Source organism: Natrix helvetica (genome assembly GCF_964273705.1).
Source record: "Natrix helvetica genome assembly, chromosome: 2".
Lineage (NCBI taxonomy): Eukaryota > Metazoa > Chordata > Lepidosauria > Squamata > Natricidae > Natrix > Natrix helvetica.
The window spans coordinates 115,491,120-115,505,285 of record NC_138552.1 but is presented as its reverse complement, the minus strand read 5'-3'; the positions used below and the strand labels follow the sequence as shown (position 1 = coordinate 115,505,285).

The 14,166-nt window shown below is 40.7% G+C and overlaps 1 protein-coding gene across 1 annotated transcript in view; it reads right to left on the bottom strand.

Annotated features, from left to right (window-relative positions):
* Positions 1 to 1,410: 1,410 nt before the first annotated feature.
* Positions 1,411 to 14,166, bottom strand: part of MFAP5 (microfibril associated protein 5) — a 33,587-nt gene continuing 20,831 nt past the window's right edge. The window contains exons 7-8 of the mRNA XM_081945706.1: positions 8,955 to 9,028; positions 1,411 to 7,837 (exon numbers count right to left, since the gene is read on the bottom strand). Of these exons, the coding sequence (XP_081801832.1) occupies positions 7,716 to 7,837; positions 8,955 to 9,028 (196 nt within the window). The 3' untranslated portion in view covers positions 1,411 to 7,715. The remainder of the gene's footprint in view (positions 7,838 to 8,954; positions 9,029 to 14,166) is intronic.

Below are 14,166 nucleotides of genomic sequence, written 5' to 3'. Positions count from 1 at the left end.
GCACAAAAACAACACACACACACACACACACACACACACACACACACACAGAGATATATATCTCCCCACCAGAGCCAGTGTTAGTGCAGGGACTGCTGGAATATGAGGTGGCGTGCATTGTGGATTCACACGTCTGCTGGGGACATCTACAATATTTAGTGGACTGGAAGGGTTATAGTCCTGAAGACATGTTCTGGGAGGAAGCCAATGCTGGGCATGACCGTAGAGTGCTCCGTTGGTTCCACTGTTGCTACCCACAGAAACCTGGTCTGTGAGGCTCTTGGAAGAAAGTCCATGCCAGGGAGGGAAATAGTGTGATGACTCCCCTGGATGCTTCCTCAGATACCTCTCCAGATGTCAGCTCATAGAAGAAAGAATCGATTACAGGCACATCTGAAGGGGAGCTGATCTATGGCTATGAGCAGCCATCTGAGAGGGATTTGGCTTAAGCACAGCTGCACAGGACAGCCCTGAGGCTTCAGGTGGGGAAAACACAAAGCTACAGCCTTTCAGTGATGAAGATGAGTGCCTTCTGCACTTTTCTGAAACTTTCAAGTGCCTTGTGGACTCATTGGCCATTGCTCTGTGGACTAGCATCAGTCTGCTTTTTGCTGAACTTAATTGGGACAGTTCTAGGTTTTGGATGAAGAGAATTGTTGGGAAATATTAACAAACCCACTAAACCACTGTTATGTGTCTGTGTGAATGAGCAGGACAGCACAGTTTCTAAGTTGTTTGGGTAATGGACTTTGCATTTGCACCTTCTCCTTCTCTATATTCTTTTGTTTGGCCTTGGATTGGATTGGTGCATTCACTTTTAGTCAACACACCTTGGCTCCCAACCCCCTTCACATTACTCATATTTCAATCTCTCCAGTCCCCTGCCCCTTACTAATGTCAGGCTGACAGATGCATTGCAAAGTTGGTAGAATAGCAGCCATGATATCAAGCATATAAGCATGTATTTTATAATCAAATGGGAAACCTGTAAAGGCAATTCAGAGAAGTTTGACTTTTATTTTCTTTGCACATTACATAGCTAAATTTGATTAATAACAAAATCCAAAAACCACATTTTGGCTTCATGTGATATGTAAAAGTAGCCACTATCTGCCTTTCCGTAGCTCAACAAACATACCATCACCATCAATTTTAGAAACATCTTGAATTGATTCAGAGTCAAACACTTTCACAGAGAGCCACAGAACCTCTCTAGTTCTCTTTCAGTACTGGCTTTGTTCAAATGTAATGCATATCTCTATTTTCTGAAGATAAAGAGCTGTAGTCTGAAACTGCCAATTTAATAATTAAACCACCTCTTTTTCATAATGACAGTTGTGCTCTTTTTCTTTAGTGGTTTATTTTAAACAGGGTGTCATCCTTCCAATTAATGAACTCACGGCAGTCAGGTTTGCTCAGGTACAAGAAGGCCTTTATTGAGTACAATATGTCAGCATTTAGAAAGGTGAAGCTAGGTCTAAATAGTCCTATGCTCAGGGATAATTAAAAGAATAAGATCCCCCCCCCCCCTGTGTCTTTTAGGTCATATAGGCCAATCAAGTCAGCCACAGGTTCCTACTCAGCTCCGACAGATGTCCATTGACGTGACCTTGGTTCACACGCTGGCTGGTAGATGTTTTGACTAGCAGCTGAGGCACTACATTCCTAACTTTCCCCATCCCTCCCTCCATGAATGGCAACCAAGAAATGAAGCAGGAGTAAGCATGAGAGAGAATGGCTTCAGCTGAAGTTGTTTTGCAGGTTGATACAGTGAGAGCTTGGAGGCTGGCCTACTCCTTGAATTCTGCTGTTTCTGGGAAGAAGACTTAGTTATTTAGTGAACTCTTTTATAAAATAAAACTATAGGACAGATCATACACTGGAGCAAAAGGAATCGGAACTCAAATTATCTTTTAATATATTTGTGTAAGTTTTCTACAAAATACAAGTTATTTATATACTGTTGTTGCTCTTTTCTACAAATTCTATTAAAATTAATCATTCTAACTGAATAAAGTAGACCAGTAAAGCTGCATAAGCAATATCTTGTGTTCTCTCAAAATATGGTTTGTAATAGCTATATAATACATTAAAAAGTACCTCTGATTCTATATTTCACATTCTGAACAGATTTAAAGTTATTACATGTGTACCTTGAACAACATAGGTGCACCAGCTTCTCATACAAAAGTAAAAACTTTTTAAAAAAGTAAATATTTTCCATATGACAATTCTCTTTTTTCTAATTAGAACTGCATCTCTAGCTTAATAATAACTAGATGTTATGCAGAAATGCAACAGGTAGTGATGGAATCCTACCGGTTTAACAACTGGTTCAGTGATTGCACGCTTCACATGAGGAGTTTTGAGAAAACTTGCTTTCCACATTACTACTGGGGAGGAAAACAGCTGTGGCGCGGCAATCCACTCTGCCATGCTACTCAGCTGAGAAGATATAGGTCAGTAAAGTGCAGGGGCGGGTGAGCGGGCCCACTTGATCATGGGAGCAAACCAGTTCACTCCCAGCTGATCGTTGGAGTTACCAATTCAGGTGAACTGGTCTGAACCAGTAGAACCCCACCCCTGGCAACCGGCAATTGTTTTTCCTAAAGTGATGAGAAAAATCCATTCCTATTCATTTCTCCTTATCGTTACTAACAAAAGTTAAAGACAATTCCTAACATATAGCCAAATTCACATATACATATCCTTCATTTATTAGCTATAGTAACTAAGAATTGCTAGTGTATGTGAGCAGACTATCACAGAATGAGTTTTCCTATTTCCTGATATTAAACAATACAAATTACTCATCCATTCAGTCAAGAGTTGTCAAGTGCAGAAGATCATGTGATCTGTTCTAAAATACTTTGGCACCAAACACATACTTGTCCTCACAAACACAATGCAGCAAATTTGCAGTTACTAAGAATAGTCAAAGGGCTGTTAAGTGAGGCATAATACCTGGGGTCCAATTAAAAAAACCAACTACCATAATAGCCACTCACTCTCAAAATTATTCCATATTACCTGTTTTTGAAATACTGCTTTTGTACAGACATTTGTCCCTGATACTTTCTGTGATGAATGAATGGCTTCCTTCTAATGCTTTTATTTTAAGATCTGCTGCTGGTACAAAATGGCATATACTATACAGTATTTCATGTAGTTAATTAGTGGGGCTGCAGGCAGAAGCAACCATTTTAAGCCTTTTAAACTGAACTTGCACCTACTACAGTAGTGGAGATGAGGTCTTGTGATACAATCCACTGTGGGAAGTTTTTCTGCACAAATGCCATGGAAGTGCCAGTGGTACTACTTATTTTGCATAATTCAATTTCATCAGTACAAGAGAATATTTAAGTGGCTGCTCGACTATTACTTTTCTCTTTATTAGTGGGTTGATATAATGAAACATTTAGATTCCATCTGAGGTTCCATTCACAGAAGGCTCAGAAAATTGTCACCTTTAGTAGATTTGTGTCACATAGTGATGGTACCAAGCAAATGCTATTCTGCCATTTCACTGGATCTGGGATTAGTAAATAAATGACATATACTTCTAGAATCCAATGGCAACATGTTGACTAGAATTAAAAGGCATGAGGCATGTTGACAAATGCCAGAATAATAGAAATAGTAATTATTCTTTTACTGCTATGCAAGATACAGCTGTAAAGGAAACCATTGCTATCGGGAAAAACTGAAAGATGAGAATTCCATATATGTCATATGCAGGGTTTCACTAAGGAATTCTAAAAATTACATTCTTTCCAGAAAGAATATTATTTCTGAGGAAGGAAGGAAGGAAGGAAGGAAGGAAGGAAGGAAGGAGAAGAAAAAAAAATGTACGGTTCAGCAAATTAAAATTTAAAAAAGTAAGGGAAGGTGGGAAGGCTCTAAAAGAATTTGCTGAGATCTTGGATAGCTACTACCAGTCAGAAAAAACAGGACTGGGTAGGATGGACCAATGCCCATACTTCAGGATTAGTTATACACACCTACTGCCAAGGAAGTTCTAGATAAAGCTTTTGTCTAGAATTTTTATCTGTTCTATAGTATTTTTCACTTAACAAAGCAGTAACAGAGTTAGAAGGGACCTTGGGGGTCTTCTAGTCCAACTCCTGCTCAAGCATGTGACCCTATACCATTCCAGACAAAAGGCTGTCCGGACTCTTCTTAAAAGCCTCCAGTAATGGAGCACCCACAACTTCTGAAGGCAAGCCGTTCCACTGGTTAATTGGTCTCACTGTTAGGAAATTTCTCCTTAATTCTAGGTTTCTTCTCTCCTTGATTAATCTCCATCCATTATTTCTTGCCTTGCCTTCTGGTACTTTGGAGAATAAGTTGACTTTATCTTCCTTGTGGCAGTCCTTCAAATATTGGAACACTGATATCATGTTACCCTTCGTCCTTGTTTTCAGTAGACTAGACACTCAATTCCTGCAACTGTCCTTCATATATTTTAGCCTCAGACTCCTAATCATCTTTGTTGCTCTTCTTTGTACTCTTTCCAAAGTCTCTACATCTTTTTTTATCTTATGGTGACCAAAACTGGATGCAATATTCTAAGTGTGGTGTTACTAAGACTTTATAAAGCGATATTAATACTATTATATCAAGAAAATAAAAGAATTGAAATGGAAATGGGCTGGTCACACAGCAAGATGAACTGATGGCAGGTGGACAAAAGCAGTCATAGAATGGATCTCACTTATAAAAAGCATCCACAAAAGAGACTTAAAACAAGATGGATTGATGACATCATCAAATATTGCAGTCCCAATTGGCAATTCACATAATCTTGATTCTATCTTTCTGTTAATGCAACCTAGGATTGTGTTGGCTTTTTTGGCTGCTGCCACATACTACTGGCTCATATCATCCAGTAGTTACTGCTATTTAGCCAGGTTCACCTAATCTGTGCCTCTACATTTGGGTTTTTTTGCCTAGGTGTAAAACCTTACTTTCTCATCACTGGATTTCATTTTGTTACCATAGATAGGGCCCAGTGTTCAAGTCTGTTGAGATCCATCTGGATCTTGAGGCTATCTTCGGAGGTGTTGGCTATTCCTGTGAGTTTAGTCTCATCTGCATCACTAAACTGGCAAGAATAGCCAACACCCCAGAAGATAGACTGAAGATCCATCTGGATCTTGATAGAGCCCACTGGGCTCAGTGTTCAAGTATATCTAGCAAAATGAAATTCAATGGTAAGAAAAGTAAGGTTTTATACTTACTCAAGAAAAACCAAATGTACAAGCACAAATTAGGTAAAACCTGGGTCAATAGCAGTAGCTGTTAGAGAGATCTTGGCATCCTAGTGGACAATGACTTAAATATAAGTTATAACTTATATATTCAAGTATAACCCTCCAATATTTTTCTCTCAATTCTGCTATCATCTCTTTCCTGTCTCCAATGCTACTTCACTTTGATTTAAAATTTAAATAACAGTTGCCTGTTGGATAGCTGTAATTTTGGCACAGCATTAAGACTCACTTAAAATGTTACATGATAGCCACCAACTAATTGGTGGGGGGAGGACCGGGGAATAGAAAACCAGCCCTAAGTATGCATTTAGGATGGATGCAGGGGTGTCAAACTGGATTTCTTTGAGGGCTGGATCTGCATTGTAGTTCCACTCTGTGGGATGGGGGGGAGCAGAGGGAAGACAGAACAGATGACTCCTGCAGCACCCTACTGGACAAAATGGGGCATGGGGAGGGGTGCACGTAGCCCCCTCTACCCCATTTTTGGCCTGAACAGTCTCCTGCAGCACTTTACTGGCAAAACGGGATGCAGGGGGCCTGTGTGCATCCCCCGTGCTTTGTTTTCACCCTCCATGGCCTCCTGCAGAACTCTGCTGGCAAAAACCAGGCTGCGTGGAGGCCCTAAATGGGGCATGGGAGATGCACATGGCCCGTTTTAGCCAGCAGAGGCACTGCAGGCCGGTCCTTTGGTATTTCCAAGCTGGCCCCACGGGCTGGATTTAAGCACCCCATGGACTGGATCCAGCCCGTGGGCCTTGAGTTTGATACCCCTGAACTAAAGAGATATTGGACAAAATCAGGGAATGAAGATATTTTGAATATCAGATTCAATCACATTTAGAACAAAGTTATAACTAGTTGCAGCCATGGAATGGAATCTGAAGCAGTGAGAGATGATCCAAAGTTGCCGTTTAGAACACTAGAATTTATTCCTAATTCTGCTGTTTGATTGGATCCTCCCAATCTAAACCTAACATAAATTTAGATTCTCAATCTGCAGTGTTATATTCTCAGTCTCCTTGCTGTGGAACAGCTGTCCTGAACAAGGTTTATGAAACAGAGATAAACGTTGAAGTAATGACCCTCCTTCCCATTTCAATAGCAGTATAAATATTTAGTTGGGCAAATTCTCAATATATTTCACCCCATCTACATCTCATTCTGAAAGAAACAGAATGTTTTTCTCACACAAGACAATGGTAACTTTTTAGAATATGTAATGAGCTATGAGAGGAGATGGAGAGCAACAGGAATTTGGCAGAGAAAGTTGAAATAGACTTCAGAAGAGCATAAGCTGAAGAGAGAAAGGGCCAAGGAGAGGGAGAGATTGCTGACTGAGTGCTACTGATTACCACTATGTTGGTGACTAAAGCTAATTGGCAACTGTGAGCAGTGTTTATTGCTGACCCTTGTTGAGGCAGCTTCAGAAGAGATATAAGGAAACCATTTTGTTATGTTATGCATTTGATGAGTGAGTAAATATGAGGAACAAACAGGAGTTTAATAAAAAAAAGTTCTTTCCTTTTTTTCCAATGCTGATCAGATTTTATAGAAAATGTTGCATCCTGCTCAGAGCACTATGTCTTAGGAAAGACAGTCACACTGACAAACTAAAGCAAGTCTAGAAGAGTGGATAATCAGGTGATTAGGAGCCTGGAGGAAAAAATTACAAGAAATAGCTGAAAATGCCTGATATATTTCACTAGGAGAAGATTAAACAGACATGGTAGCTGTTCATATATTTGAAGAATCATTGTTATGTAGAACCCTTTCAAAGTTGTTCCAGAATACAGAACTATGGGTAAATAAAGTTGGATCCTAACAGTGAATACAGCAAATGGCCTCAGGAAATAGTAAATTCTTCTTAAAGGAAGTGTTTAAACAGACACTGGGATACCAGGGATGCTGTAGTGGTGGACACCTATACTGAAGAAGAATGGACTAGATGGTCCAGAAGGATCCTTACTTTCTATGATTCTATAGTTTCAGTGTCTCCTCCTCTTCAGGTAAGTGCATAAGATATACAAGTGGTGAGTTCAATTTATGGTTATCCTCTAATTTTGCAGAGAAACAATCAAACCTTATAAAGAATAGACTATAAGTGCAGCAAATTATATTAATTATCTGCTAGCAATTTTCTGTAGACAAGCTGGCTTTAAACTGAGTGGGAAGTCACTGAGAAAACAAGTATTTTGTATGTGTATTTTAAGGCGGGTTTTGGTTAGGACTTATATAAAGAGTCCAAGGTTAAAATAACCCAGAAGCAGGTGCACAGGAGGATCTAAGTATTAACATCTCAAAGATGACCTATTGATATGAAAGGTCCCTGTGCTTGTGAAGCATCCTTTGAGACTGGAATTGTGTGTGAAAAGGTAAATCTGGAATGGGTTTCCAGTATAATCTCAGTTCCTCTTTGTTCTTCTCATTTCTACAGTTTCCTGATCACTGAGAATCAAGTGTGTTTTGAGATTGGCCCTTTGCTCGTTGACAGGATGGTCCTCGAGGTTCATCAGAGCGGCGGAGGCGGCGTGCTGGCAGGCCAGCCAGCTGGCGGCAATTCTCCTCTAGAAACAGGCCAGAGAAAGAAAGAGCTAATCATTTGACACATGCAGCTTCATTTGCAAGAATCATTTTATGGATCCATAGCATTAAAATCATGAGTAAATATGAATTGGGGGAGGGGGCAGCCAATTCAATTTCTAATTATTACTACATATATTTTAAGGATAGTTTTTAATCTGTGAGTTTCACAGGCACTTGTCCCAAAGTCTGTGATATTTCATTTCCATAAAAGTCTGCCAGGTTTTAGGGAAAACAAATAGAAATATATTATTTTAAACATTTTTTTCTGTATGTGTTTTAAGCATCCTTAATTTTCTTTCTTGTCATAAGGAATACCACAACATTCAGAGCAGTTTGAAAATCTAATGTTTTTCTTTGCTGAGCACTGTTCCATTTCAATTATTTTTATATCTGTTTAGGAGTATAGTACACTTCAAATACACTTAGAACCACGGTGATGCAACAGTGTATTATCTAATAATCACCTAAACAAATTCTGGGTCTTCTTCCCCCACACCCTCCAGCTTCCTGTGTCTATTCTGCACATTTAGCATTTCTGCATCTTCTCCCATTTGTTAACAGGCTTCTTAAATTGTTGACTGACAATTGAATGTTACCAGAACCATATGAGATGCAGTGGCTCAGTGGCTAAGACGCTGAGCTTGTTGATCAGAAAGGTCGGCAGTTTGGTGGTTTGAATCCCTAGCATCGCATAACGGAGTGAGCTCCTGTTACTTGTCCCAACTTCTGCCAGCCTAGCAGTTCCAAAGCATATAAAAATGCAAGTAGAAAAATAGGGACCAGTTTGATGGGAAGGTAACAGCATTCTGTGCTCCTTCAGCATTTAGTCATGCCAGCCACATGACCACGGAGACGTCTTCAGACAGCGCTGGCTCTTCGGCTTTGAAACAGAGATGAGCACCGTCCCCTAAAGTCAGGAATAACTAACATATATGTGCAAGGGAAACCTTTACCTTTACTTTTACCTTTACCCTTACCTAGAACTATATAACCATACAGCTCTGATATTAATGACTTTTCGTAATCATTTCTTTCTATGCATTTTTCTAATATTGAATTTTTGATAAAAAAAATATCCTATTTTGTCATGTCACTTACCTTGCATGGCTTCATCTTCTTTGCAAACAATACGAGAGCAGATCTCCTTGTTTATTATGTATGTCCGACGGACACTGCCACCAGCAGTACAGAGGACAAAAAGGACAGACAACAAAAACAAAAAATCTCTGAGAATCAAGCATTTAAATAGCAAACTATTATGGATACCTGCTGTAATTGCTAATTGCTCACCGAGGGAGATCAGAAGTGGAAGGCAGCAATAGTGGGCGAAGGCAGACAGGCAACAATGGTGGGCAAAGGCAGGTTAGCAATGGCAGGTGAGCAGGTGAGATGAGAAATGAAAGGACTGGACTGGATGGGAGGGAAGAGGCGGGGCCAGCCAGTGATGCGATTTGCTGGTTCTCCGAACTGCGCAAAATTGTAACAACTGGTTCACCCGAAGTGGTCCAAACTAGCTCAATCCCACCCTTGGTTGGAATGGCATGATGGGATCGTGGTGACTGAGCTTTTCTTACTGCATCCCTCCTTTCTTGCACTGATGCCAACCAGATTTAGCAAGGCTTCTTTTGAACATGGGTTAGGTCTCTTCAAGAAACAAGTTCCACATCAACTGGAGCTAAATAACAGCCAAGTGGCATTTGAGGGGTGATGGGGGGTGTTCAGTGAAGCGGCAGAGAGCAAGTTGGCTTTTTCCTTTTTCAAAGTCATGTCTCTAAGCTGATATGTTCTGAGACACAAAGGGGGAAGAGTCTAGTGCAGGGGTGTCAAACTGGATTTCTTCAAGGGCTGGATCAGCATTGTAGTTCTCTGTGGGATGGGGAGGGAGCAGAGGGGATACGGAATGGATGCCTCCTACAGCAACCTGCTTACCAAAATGGGGCATGTAGGGGCTACATGCGGCCCCTTTCATCCCATTTTCAGCCTTATGGAAATACTGGGAGAATATGAGGAAGTAGCTGGATTGAGAGCGAACAAGGAAAAAACCCAAATGATAGTTAAAAACATGTCAAAAACACAGAAAGACGATTTGCAGAGAATAAACATCCAGATAGCAAAGAAAGTGAATACAGCTAATGACAAGATGTATAACAATAAAAAAAAGATAACTATAATAGACTAATTGACCAAATTAAGATGGATTTGGAGAGGTGGAAAAATTTGCAGCTTTCCCTCATGAAGAGAATTGCAACAATAAAAATTAATATCTTACCAAAAATACTCCTTTTATTCCAAAACATACCCATAAGATTAGAGAAGGTTTTTTTTTTGAAAATTTGAACAAAACAATATCTAAATTCATCTGGCAAGGGAAGAGACCTAGAATTAAATTAAAACTATTACAAGAATCCAAAGAAAGTGGAGGGTTTAGCTTGCCTGATTGGGAAAGATATTATCAAGCTGTTGCACTCACAATAGGTGAGAGAGTGGATAAGCTTAAAGAATAGGAGGCTACTAACTTTGGAAGGGTACAATAGGCAAATAGGATGGCATGCTTGCTTGTGGGATGGTAGACACAGGGCTCACCAGTACTTCCAGAGGCACCTTGTTAGACAAGCTCTTCTCAAGGTTTGGATAGAAGTAAAACAACAGAATTATATGGAAATCCTGACTTGGCTCTCTATGTTGGAGGTGTTGGTACACTCAAACTTTATTAAAGAACTACAAGAAGAAGGAGTAGAATTGGAATGGTGGGCATATCTGCAAATTCAATCACACTACATGAACGATAGAAAGGAATGGAGTATCAAGAAAGAATTAACAATGGTAGATAAAATGTTATTAGGAACGGATGAAAAGGTGATAAAGAAAATTTACCAATATCTATTGGAATATAGAATGGTGGAAGAACAAGTGAAGGAAACTATGGTAACATGGGCCAAGAACTTGGTTATAACATTGGTCTGGACAAATAGCAAGATCTATGGGAGAGAAATAGAAAAGTAACACTAACCACTTCATATAAAGAAAACTTGTACAAAATGTTTTATAGGTGGAATCTTCCTCCCACAAGGTTAGCAAAAATGAATAAGAATCAATCTCCGCAGTGTTGGAAATGTAACTTGGCTTTAGGATCTTTTTATCATGTGTGGTGGTTATGTACAAAAGCCAAGGATTTTTGGCATCAGATAAAGACATGGTTGGAAAAGATGTTAGACCAAAAGATACATTTAAAACCAGAACTATTCCTATTAGGAATAATAAAAGAAAAATATAGTAGTGACATATTTAATGCTGCATGTGATAACCGCAGCAAGATCAGTATATATACAAAATTGGAAAAACAGAGATGCCCCCACTGAAGAAGAGGTAATAAAGAAAATTTTGATCTGTGCAGAAATGGACAGACTGACACTAAAAATCAAAAATAGAGACGAGACAGAATATTATGAAATTTGGAATAAAATGTATCAATGGTTGGAAATGAGGAAAAGGAGTCAGAACAGAACATTTTGAGGATTGTAAAATTGGAACTGGATAATACATAGATAAATATATAAAGGAGGATAAGAGATGTGTTAATAAGATTAATAGGCTATATATGATAAGTAGAAACTGTATTTGTTGTTATGTTAAAATATATATGAAAATGACAAAACCAGAAAGGTTGCCCTATGTCCAATTGTTTTAATGTTTATTCAATAAAATTATAAAAAAGACTGCATACCCTGAGGGGTGCTGCACAATCTACAAGTGTGGTTCCAAGTGACCAGTGAAGTGGAGATCAACCTGATGGAGTTTTGACAGCATGCCACACTGGAGACCTTGTAGAACACCCAAATGATGGCTAGGTCCCACCATCATGAGCTGGTACAAGGAAAAGTAGTGAATGTGAAGAAAAGGCACTAATTGGCAAGAGCTAGCGAGAGTGCAGAGTTGGCCACATGGCTGCAGTTAGAAAAGTGAAAGCAGAAATCATGAATATACTAAGAGGAGACAATGGGTTAGAGCCACTGGTTTTTAGTGAAAAGAAATCAGATGTGCTTCTACCTCACCAAGCTACTGACTCTGATAAAAATCATGCCAGGAATCAAACTACCCAAGCCAAAAATGTACTCTATGGACCTCAGAGCGATGGATGAGCTCTAAGCGTTCATTGACTAGAATTTGGCGAGGGGGTTCATCTAGCCAATGAAATAATAATGGCGGCCACAGTGCTTTTCAAAGAAAATAAAGAAAAGTTCTTTAGGTGATGCGTAGATTACAGGGGGCTAAACTCCATATATGTAGAAAACATGTACACCCTCCCCCTGATGAGGGATATGCTGGGCTATTTGGCAAGAGGAAAAATCTTCACCAAACTAGACTTGAGTTTGTATTTGAGAGGTACTACCAAGTCAAGATTAAGGAAGGTGATGAATGGAAAACAGTGTTCATTTGTTCCCCAGGCTGCTACCAGTATGAGTAATGCTATTTGGGCTGCAAGGGACTCCTGCCATGTTCATGCAACTAATAAACAAGGTCCTGCACAAGCACCTGTACATTGGAGTCTTGTTGTACTTAGATGATATATTAATATACATTGAGACCCCTGAAGAACACATGAAGCTGGTCATGGCAGTACTCAAAAAACTACAGAAATCCCAACTTTATGTGAAGCTGTCTAAATATGAGTTTCATAAGACCTACCTGGACTATCTGTGGTACTGCGTCTCCAATGAGAGAATGGAGATGGATTCCCAACAAGGTGAAAACAATAATGGAATGAGAGACCCCCTCGAATTAGGAGGCAGTTACAGAATTTCCTGGGCGTTGCAAACTTTTACCGCCAATTCATTCTCACATTTGCCCAGATAGCTCTACCAATTACCAATTTTCTGAAAACCAGAGGGGGTGGGTGGGACAAAACCCAGCCAACCCTTGGATTGGTCCCTTGACTGCCAAGACACTTTTGAAAAGTTGAAGTGCCTGTTCTTGGCGGAGCTGATCCTGAAACACCCCAACCCAGACAAGCCATTCATAATACAGGTTGATGCCAGCGATGTAACAATGGGGCAGTCCTACTCCAAAAGAATGTCAAGGGGGAATTACAACCTTGTGCCTATATGTCTCTCAAGCGGTCTGATACTGAAAGGTGCTCGGCTATCTGGAAAAAGGAGGCTTCTACAGTTTGATAGGCTCTCCTAACATGGAGACAGTTCCTGCAAGATCACGTTTGAGGTCTGAATGGATCATAAGAATCTAGAAGCACTGAAGACCATCACCCCTCCAGAAACTATCCCCTAAGCAAGTGATGGGCTCAACACTTTAACCTAAGAGTGTCAAACTTGATCCCATTGGGAGCCGTATCAGGATTTTGTTTGTCCTTGGGGATCAGGGTGGGCATGGCCTGTGTCAGCCCTGGAAGCCATCTTTTTCTTTGGATCTTCAGGGCTGCCACACTTAGTGCTCTGAGAAACTGGAAGGGGGGGGGGGGAATTGCATGGAGTTGCAGCCATAATAACATTCCTTTCTCTGAGCGTCAAGGACATTCAGCTTGCACCTGGAGTGGCGTGAGTGGAAGGCATCTCTAGTTGGGATGGTGCATTGATTGGACCATGTGATGGACGTATGGGTGCAGGGGAAAGGACTTGGGCTTTCTTTTGGGTGGGGAAAACCTGAAAGCTTTCAGATTGGGGTCTTCCCAGATGTGCCAATATGACATCTCTAATAAAATGGAACTTTGAGGAACTTCTAGCCTTGGGGTCTTCTTGCATTGGGGGTGTTACCCTGAACCCTAATATTAACCCAAATCTGCTTTAAAATTTTAACCATCTCCCTGACCTCTGGGATGCTGTGTGGGGTCCTGAGCTCTGAGTGCTGACCTGACACCAGGTGGCATGAAGACTCAGGGAAGATGGAGGAGATAATTGCGACCACAGAGGGAACCACCAGGACTAGTTTGATGGTCCACATTGAGATCCTCTATTCCCTCTCTGAATACGTGGTGAAAACAGCAGAGGCTACCAAAGCAGAATGCTGACAAGATGCCCAGCCCAAAGAGCCGGCACCCTTCCAGGCCACTCAACCGGATCTCTCTCTGTGGGGAAAGACTGTGGGAGCCATGCCACCCCAAGAGTTGCTGACCAGGATGATGCTGCAGGACAGCAGATGGGGGTCAACAGAGCAAAGCAGACCCAAGCCCTCGAACGGAGAGCACCGGGACTGGCTGATCTCAGCAATACCAGAGTTGGTGGCTTTCTGCCACCGATGTGAAGCCAGTCGTTAGTGGGTGTACCAGTGCGGTTCAACCAACTCAGCATGGGCAGCATCA